The following is a 10,085-nucleotide window of genomic DNA, read 5'->3' as shown; positions in this document are numbered from 1 at the left end:
TTGTGAGAGAGAGAGAGAGAGAGAGAGAGAGAGAGAGAGAGAGAGAGAGAGAGAGAGAGAGAGGGAGAGAGAGAGGAGAGAGAGAGGGAGGGATGGGTCAACTGGCTGGTAGTGAAGAATTATATTTATTTAGGGAGAGAAGGAAGGCCTGCATTCTAGATATTAGTGACCTGTTAATTACCCAGCATGCTCTCTAAATAATTTAATTATGTTTTGATCGCTAGCATGCTATATATGCAATTGAAATTGTACCAAAGGACAAAATAATTACAAAACTTAGTCATGTTAAACTAGACTGGTCACTCTCTAATTATATATTAATTATATATATATTTGTCTTAATATTTTATATTTATTACTAAAGAACAAAATTATTTTGTATCTTTTCTTTTATATTTATTTCCAACTTGTTTTTCTTTTTGGTGTCTCATGGTGGAATTAATCACATATGTACACTATATATACAGAATCTAAATCAATATTTAAAAAAAAGAAAAAAAGAAGAAGCATTGGTACTACTAATATCAATAATATCAACGAAATATCGAGGATATTATCGTTTTTTCAGGTCACGGATATTTCGAAACGTACATATATTGTATAAATATCGATAATATTAACGATAATATCGGAAAATATCGATGTCGATAATTTCGCTCACACTTCAGCAATATTTTGTCAAAATATCGGTATAATATCGCTATAATATCGAAAATATCGAAAATATCGATGTAATGGAAAAAATGAAGAAAAAAACACAAAGCACACACACAAAGAGGATTCAAACTCTTGCCATTTCACTCCTCCAACGCTTTAACCACCATGTTGCTTATGTTTTTATGATAATATGCTAAAATATGTATATTTATATTATTTTGTTTTGAACAATTACATGCAAATCTATTTTGGGGGTTTATCATTTGATGACTACTTTTCACAATACACTTACTCTACACATAGAGATGATGAAGATAGTGAAAAATTTGAATCTCATAAGAACTCTATGTGGTATTAAGTCACTCATGTATTTTACCATGCAATGTATAAAGTGTAAAATATTATAGTAAATCATTATATATAATATAAATTATTATGGTGTGTTTAATTTTTTTTCATTAATTACTACATATTTTCTATACTCACAGTGTTTGTCAACTTGCTATATAATATACTTAAATCAGTTAACCCATCATGCAATTCATTTCATTCCAATCTTTTGTGATAAACTAATAGATAATTAATTGAATAAACATCCTCCAAAGTTTCAATAAAAATTTCCAAGTTTTTCTTATAATTTCAGTGGTTTTAATTCAATTTTTATCGATATCGATAATATCTCGATATTTCCATCGAAATTTTTGTATTTTTGGACTACCGATATTTCCGATACTATCGATATTTTAGACCTTGCTACTACATAATCTAGTGTATTTTTCCTTTTTTCACATTTTTTTTCTTTCTTTTATTGGGGTGAAGTGATAACAATTGTTAGACAACCGATGACACATATTGATAAATAATTCACAGAAGATAATTTGTTTCAGCTTGATATGATGACTTCAGTCTGTTTCTTTGTTACATAAAGGCAGGAAGTTGAAGTGATTTACTATTAGTTCCATTGTTTTTGGGGGGTGATTAATAGTTGATGGTTCGAATTATATATGCTCTTGCTCTTGCTCTTTGAGATTATTAAGAGGATAAGGGGTTTTGGAATTAACTCACGGACCAAATAATCCCTCCCCTGTGTGTGTAATACATTAGCCACGACGTACATATATATACAACAATCGTGACATGAAATTATACTAATGAATATTTAACTAATATCTTTTGGTTTAGTGATATTTGTCTCGTTAACATTAGAAACTTAGAATGGTTTATCAAATCCTCCTCTCCTTGACTTGCAGGTTTGCCACAGTCATACAGAATATCCATGGCCGTATTATATCTACATGATGTACAAACTATAAAAAAAGAAAAATTTATGGTAGTGTGTAGTTAGATAAATTAAGCTCACCAAATGGCAGAAGCTTTTCATGTTGATATATTTGGTACCAACCTAGAGCTGCATGCACAAATGGCACACGTATATTTATGTTTCAAATATGTATTCAAATTCTCAGCTGTGATTTTGATGACAAACTTGTCTAAAATATCATCGCCTTAATGTTTGATTTATTCCAACATTTCTAGTCCAACGTTTGTTTGTTTAATAGTGCTGGGGTTATTTGGCCGACCTTAATTAGTGTTATTTTATTGCCAATTGACAGCCAAAACCTTGGTAAGCCTTTGATTTATGAGCAAGTCCGCCAAAATCCCACAAGCTGGTAACTTATGTTATAAATTTATAATGTTATTTTGCAGCAGCAGCCACAGAAATATGAGAAAATAGAATCTGGCAATTATATGTGAAATATGAAATCTTCCTGTAAGATCCAACTGGCACCTTCTCAGCCCCAGATCTTTGCCACGTGGAAGCATACAATATAATGTTTAGGGAATACGATAGTCATTCTATAGTAAGGGCCTTATATATAGCCTTTAGGTGAGGGCCTATCTCTTAAGAGATAGGTTTTTATTAAGAGATAGACTCTCACCTAAGAGCTGATAACAATAGAGAATATTGAAGAAGAAAGCAAAGAAAACTTAGAAAATTTTGTATTTATTTTACTTAATGAATCCATTATGTTGTGAATTTTAGACAACCTAAAAAATGGAGATCATAAAGATTAGTCTAAACACAAATTATACTCGCAAGTGCACAATGGTCAATCATAATTTAGTATGACAAATACGAGGTCATTCCCAGGAGGATTGAGTTCAACTTCCGACTAGTCTAACCTAATTTACTTCACAAAATACTTTAACTAGTCTAATTATATAAACAATAAATTAAACACGTAGCACACTCACATAAACACAAAGGGGTTTTTAAAAGAATGATTTAATTAACAACGAAATTAAAAGACAAAACATGTAGAAAGTCACGAAACATAAGGATGAGAAATTCAAATTAATAAAAGCACTAGGACAATGAATTCACCATTACTAATCCGATCTAGCATCTTATTCACCTACCTATTAATTAATCATTTGATGTCGCCACTTAGTTTTCCTTTTTCATGAATTGCCTATGGTATTTAGGCTAACTCATATATTTCTACACGCAATTCGCCAATAGTATTTAGGTCAAAAATCAACACATAGAAACTCATTAACATCAATGAAAACCTCTAACCAGCACGTAAACCCTAGGAGTATGGTATTTACTCTAGACAAATTACAAATCCTAATCATAAGAAGCAAGCCTCAAATTAAGTATGGTATTTACTCTAATTTGCATCCGATTAACTCAATTAAAAGTTTAGATGGTGATCAAGCATCAAGATAATCAAGCAAGTTATTAAGCACAGTGATTAAGAATCCAACATCAAATGGCAATCAATAGACAGGTAAAATAAGAAAACTAGATTATCATACTAGGGCTACATCATACCTTAGAAAAAGAAAATTAGTTACACATAATCATAGAATTCGATATAAACAAAAATATAAAGAAGAAATAATAAAACTTAGCCAATGCGGTACTCTTTCAACATCTCCAATTTCTCATAGTCTTTGCTTGACCCCAAATGAGTTGTTTCTCATGCATAAATAAAACACTACACGCCTATTCCTACCCTAGCTGGGCTTTTACAGTAGCCTAAAAATAAAGAAAAACCTAATTAAAACATAAATCCTAAATGAGTAAGTAATTGACTCCTCTTCATACTTAGACTGGGATAACACGTTAGTTACTTTGCATGCACATTTAGGGTTGTTACTCCTATAAGAAAATTCGGGAAAAATATGTAAATTCTAGGTCTTTGTCTTATCTTTTCAGCCATATATCGCATGCCTTGAGGAAAAATCAGGAAAGTCTTCAAATAATCATTCCTTCCACATCAGCACAGTTTTGACAGGATTGCACCTTATGCTCACTTAACTTCAAAGACTGCTCTCATTGGCTACTCCGAAAATTCTAGAAAAATTCAACAATTATCTTCAAGATCTTAGCTTTTATCTCCAACTGGTCTTGTACTAAAACTCCACCAAAAGTCATATTTCCGTTGAAAACAATTACTTGCTCTAGAAACTGAAAATTGAGAAAATAAAGTAATAAGTCTTTTTAAAATCAAATTCTCCTACAAAAACTAAGTATAAAGAGTACACAAATGTGTAAGTTTATGGATTTATCAGATTATAGTGTCAAGCTCAGCTTATATACCTAATAACAATCTTAGAGATTAAGTAAACTCATCTGAACAAACTAACAAATTCTATAACAATACTAACATGAACACATGACCTTCATGTGCTATTCTAACAACCTTGAGCTGACCTAGACAATATAGTCATCATTCCTCCTCAAACCCAATAACAAATTCCATAACAATACTAACACGAACACGTGACCTCCATGTGCTATTCCAACAACCTTGAGTTGACTTGGACAATACAGTCATCATTCCTCCTCAAACCCAGCTGGGGTTCTAAGTTCTAAATTTCTACAATGTCTCAGAAACATAGGACCATGCAATCCCTTTGTAAAGATGTCTGCCACTTATTCTTCAGTAGGAATATACTGCATAATCAAAGTCCTTTCTCTGTACTCTTTCTCTTACAAAATGAAAGTCAATATCTAAGTGTTTGATCCTAGAATGGTATACAGGATTGGAAGTTAAAGCAAGGGCTCCCACCTGCCTAAAGGAAGCCCATCAATTATTATCATCTTCATACAAGCAAGTCTACTTCTCTCTTTGCTATATGTATGTCAAACTAAGCCTCCCTTATCAAATGAAAGATCATTTTGTTTGTTGTCCTCTTTCAATGGAGAACCCTAGTGCATTGAACTTTCAAATGTTGCAATAGTATTAATATAGATGTGCCATTTCTTACAGGATCACATGCATAAGATTGATGGCAATAATAGCAAGAAGCTCTAGGTCCCATAATACTCCCCAGTTCAACCGAGTTCTTATTAAAATGCTTCCAAACCTCCGATGCTTTCCTAACGGGTACTCTCTTCTTAGGAATTGGGAGAAGGGTAGATGTTCCCCTTTGAACTAATTGCTCAGTGGTAGCAATGGTAGGTATAAGACTAGGACTTTCATTTGGGTTGGTGAAAGATGTGTTAATGGTAGGAGTTTGAGAACTTCCTTCCATAATTTATTTTTTTAAGCCTATAGACAGATTTACACAATGAAAAGATTCATAAACACAAGATAAATACATACACATATTTTCACTTTTTCCTACAGACATTGAAAACAAAGAAAATAACAAAGAGAATAGTAGAGAAAGCAAGAGGAAAATAATATCAATCTTTGGAGCACGTTTACAATAACCCAAATTGTACTCATTAATCAATATCAACTAAAAAGGTGAAGTAATCATTCAATATCAATATCAACTTTGGTACACATGAATTAAAATAATATGTATTTAGCCCATGTTGCTTTATGAAAGGAAAACTAAGGTTCTCCCAAAAAACATATTGGTTTAAGACTTAATTTTTCTTGCTGAACACATGTATCACGAGTCGACCTACTTTCTTTCTTTCTTTTTCTTCCTCTCTTTTCTATTTTTTAATTAATTAAATAGCAGGTCGACTCTCTTTTCCTATAGTATTTTAGCAAAAGAAGAGAACTCAAAAGAGGTTGTGGTTTCCTAATACACACACAAATATGCAGAGAAGACTATAAATAAATAAAGGGAACTAATTTTTCCACTTACACTATTTGTTTTTATAAATACTCTTTAATTAATTTTGTTCTTTTTGTTCTCTCTCTTTCCTATTCTAACCATATCCTACATTAATTTCTTTTTACTTCACTTTTATATTATTTCTTTTTCGTTATACTTAATTTTCCAACTTGCTTTCCATTTTCTTTTTCTTTATACTTTTATATTATTATTTTTTCTTTATGCCGTTAAATGAACATGATAATATTTTATTTTATTTTTAGAAGATTTATAATGCTTAATGAAGTTAATAAAAAAGTTGAATTAAGCAATAGAAAAAAAAGAAAAGAAGGGCATAGTCGTGGAAGGGAGGAACTGCACATCGATTGTAGAAGGGGAGTAACCCAACAACCATGTCAATCTCTATCCCCAACCATTTTCTCCACCGACACCCAAAGGCCCCAACTCTCCAAGCCACACTTACCTCCCCAACTCCAATGCACCCACCTCTAATATATATAATAAAAGCTCATGCAGCCTTAGTACTCCGCAATGGTCCTTCCCACTTCTCCACCCGCTTGAGCAGTTCCTCCTCTTCCTAACTAGACTACGCCCTTTTTTTCTCTCTCTTTTCAAGTTTTTAATATTTTTTCTAATAATATATTTTAGTTTAATTGAACTTTTAATGTATTTTAAAATTAATACAACTTTTTATTAACTTCAAAAAGCTTTATAGGTTTTCAAAATAAAATGAAAAAAGATTATCATGTTCATTTATCGGCAACTTTAATAGAACATGCCAAATTGATTAATGGTCTTACGCACATGAATCAAATTGGCCAAATTAAAAACACATGGACTAAATTGACCAAGATGATAAAATACATGGATCATTTTGACATTAAAACCAAAGAAATAATATAAAAGTGAATTAAAAAGAAATCAATGTATAGTAATGATATAATAGGAAAGAGAAAGAATTAAAAAAAAAAAGAAAAAGATTTAAAAAAAAAATGTAAGCAGAGAAAAATAGAGTGGAAAAGTCAGCCAGCTAAATAAATGACCTCTTTTGAATAAAATGCAGTTGGCGAACACGTAGCTGCACCATCAGCTGCCACGCACACCACTTGTCGGCCACCTAATGCTATGAAAGCCCATTAATAGAGGTGTGTGTTTGTGTGTGTGGGAGAGTGAGAGAGCGATCAGAGAGAGAAATCAAATATGAATGGCAGAGAGAAAAGATGGTCTCTTGAGGGATTGACTGCTCTTGTTACTGGTGGAACCAAAGGGATTGGGTTAGTTTAGTTAGCTTTCTCTTCTTCCTTCTTAATTGCTTATTATGTTTTCTATGATTAGACCCTTAATTCATCTTTTCAATTGTCATATCCATGCAAAATTTTCTTTATTTCTCCAAATTCTCCCCTGTTTTTCTTCTTTTTATTTTTATTTATAAATAAAAATAAATTATGGGTACCAATTAGTTTTAATACTTTATGTTAAATTGTTAATGTAATTAGGTATGCTATAGTGGAAGAATTGGCAGGGCTAGGTGCAACTATTCATACTTGTGCTCGGAATGAAGTTGACCTCAACGACTGCTTGAGTCAATGGGGTAAGAAGGGTTTCAAGGTCACTGGTTCAGTCTGTGATGTGGTGTCAAAAACCCAAAGAGAGGAGCTTATAAACAAAGTCTCATCATTGTTTGATGGAAAACTTAACATCCTTGTAAGTATAAGACCATAAATTCAAAGCACCAAGGATCACTTTTTGCTTTCTTGTTCTTTTATTAAGGATTTTTGGTCATAGTGAAAATAGAATCGGTATCAGCTTTTGTAGCAGACAAGATGGCATAGATGCTATAGTTCGAATGAACATTGTGTTTCACTAGATCAAGATCCCCCATGGCACCGCTGTGTGTGAGAAACCCCATCTCCATGTAGTTTAGATTATCGCTTATGTGAAAAAGAAAAGTCTCATTTTCTTTTTAGAGTCACTTCACTGTATATTTGCTGAGCTTTGAATTAATTAAGGCATGCAAATTTTATGTGTGGTGTAGATAAACAATGTGGGAACTAACATACCAAAACCGACAACGGAGTACACAGCTGAAGATTACACATTTCTTATGAGTACCAATCTTGAATCTGCTTATCACTTGTGCCAACTTGCACATCCTTTGCTCAAAGCTTCAGGAGCCGGTAACATTGTTTTTCTGTCTTCTGTTGCTGGTGTGGTTTCACTGGAGATTGGAACTATATATTCTGCCACTAAAGGTGCCTTGATTTTCCTACACACACACACACATATATATATATATATATATATATATAAAATTTGTGTTCTGCAATTGAAGAATTGACCTTAAATGTTGACGCTTTTCTGTTTTGTGTTTCAGGAGCAATGAATCAATTAGCCAAAAACTTGGCATGTGAGTGGGCAAAAGATAACATAAGGACTAATAGCGTTGCACCTTGGTTCATCAAAACTCTCCTCGGTGATCATGTAAGATGATAATATCTAGATCATGTGCTTGTTTTTGTGTATAGTAGGATTAGTGGGTTTTTTTTCCCATGTCATGATCACTTCACACATGCGAATTAAGTATGCTCTAATTGGGATCAAATGTATAAAAGAAAAGAAAAGGGACTGCTCGACTAGGCCTAAAAGTACCAGCTATTATCTTAACATTTTTCATCTTAACTTGATGTGACAAATTTATTTATATCTGAGCTCATTGTAGATTGTATTTATTTGCACCAAGTAGAAAATTCAAATGTATTCATAATTGGTATATGTAGTCTTATTTGCTGAAGAGCTTGACAGATTATGAAAATTATGTTTATACCTAACAAACTTGGAAGTTAGCAGCTACTAAATATGTGTCTTATCCGTTTCTGTTTTCTATACATGTAGTTTCTCGGCCACGAAAAAACTTTGAAGATCATCAACTCTCGAACACCGTTAGGACGCCCTGGAGAGCCAGAAGAGGTGTCAGCCTTGGTAGCATTTCTATGCCTCCCGGCAGCCTCTTACATAACTGGCCAAACTATTTGCGTCGACGGAGGGGTGACTGTGAATGGCGCCCTCTTCCAAGGAGCATGACTTGGAAATGGTTCTCTTTATGTATACATATCTACTAGTAGGCAGACATTTGAGGTCAGATAAAAACCAAACTGATCCATCTAATAAAATAAAGTATCATCTACATTTGCTAGGCCAGCTCAAACGGACATAACGTTTTGGTATGTATTTAAATTCTCGGCTGTGATTTTGATGACGAACTTGTCTAAACATCATCACCTTAATGTTTGATTGATTCCTTGGGGTCTTGGCCGACCTTGGGTATGTATAGTGTTATTTATATAGAGATATTATGAGCAAGTCCGCATAAAGATTTCATATTTCATATTTCTGTAATTCTTCTAGAATTTTTAGAGTAGCCAAGCAAAGTAGTATTTCAAGACAAGGCAGCTTAAAGTGAAATTCGGAAGCATTTGCATTACTGTGCCAACAATGATATTTGAAGGCCTTTTCGATTTTTTCTTAAGATGTGCTACATATGGTTGGAAAGATAAGACAGAACTTCAAGGTTCATATTTGTCCATAATTTTATGAATGGAGATACTAGCCCAATTCATGCCTACAAGCAGACTGCAGTGCATTACTGTCAAACCGGGCTAGTAGCTGTGCAGTCAAGGAATGTTAATATTTTCGATAGCTTTCATAGAGAATTGGCGATAGGCCCTTATTCCGTTGGAAAGATAATTTTCTGGGCTTCAATTCAGTGTGGTTAAAGTCTTCATTTGGAGTTGGGAAGCCCAAGTTGTGATGCTCACGAGGTTGCTTGATCATGCATAAGCTATGCATGCATTATGCTTGTTAATGGATGATTTGATTCATCCACAAACTTAGATAAGAAGGAAGTGGGAAGCCAAACTAAAAGCCAATCCATTTGCCCTTGAAGTGCTGCACCAAGAAGAATAAATAGTGAGAAATGGCATTGTGTGCTGCACCAAGAAGAATAAATAGTGAGAAATGGCATTGTGGGTTAGGTATTTGAGTGTTTTTTTTTGAAAAAAAAGATTAGTGGCTTCTTGTTGTTGAGTATGTTGGCCTATAAATAGAGAAGTTCCCCAAGCTTTCAAAACAACCCCCCTTTTTTTTTTGTGGGTGGGGGGGAAGGGAGAGAGAGCTCTCAAACATCTCTCTAGAGCTCATCTCCCTTCCTCCCTCAAATTCTCTTAGTTATACTTTTAGTTCTCAATTGTTTGTAATAAAACCCTTTTGCTAGATTTTCCTTTATGTATTTTCTTAGCTTTGTAATGTTTTACTTTTATTTATTTAAATAAAACTCTTTAGTT

At 33.2% G+C, this 10,085-nt stretch overlaps 1 protein-coding gene across 1 annotated transcript; it reads left to right on the top strand.

Annotated features, from left to right (window-relative positions):
• The first annotated feature begins 6,862 nt into the window (after positions 1-6,862).
• On the top strand, positions 6,863-9,132 carry LOC103321951 (tropinone reductase homolog At2g29290-like). Its single transcript, XM_008223804.3, has 5 exons — positions 6,863-7,019; positions 7,242-7,449; positions 7,781-7,997; positions 8,120-8,226; positions 8,638-9,132. The coding sequence occupies exons 1-5, from the start codon at positions 6,946-6,948 to the stop codon at positions 8,824-8,826; spliced, it is 795 nt and encodes a 264-aa protein (XP_008222026.2). The 5' UTR covers positions 6,863-6,945; the 3' UTR covers positions 8,827-9,132.
• Positions 9,133-10,085: the final 953 nt, after the last annotated feature.

The sequence above is a fragment of the Prunus mume genome, linkage group LG1 (genome assembly GCF_029339155.1).
Source record: "Prunus mume cultivar Tortuosa linkage group LG1, ASM2933915v1, whole genome shotgun sequence".
Lineage (NCBI taxonomy): Eukaryota > Viridiplantae > Streptophyta > Magnoliopsida > Rosales > Rosaceae > Prunus > Prunus mume.
Note: the sequence above shows the minus strand (reverse complement) of the source record. Positions and strands in the feature narration are given on the sequence as shown.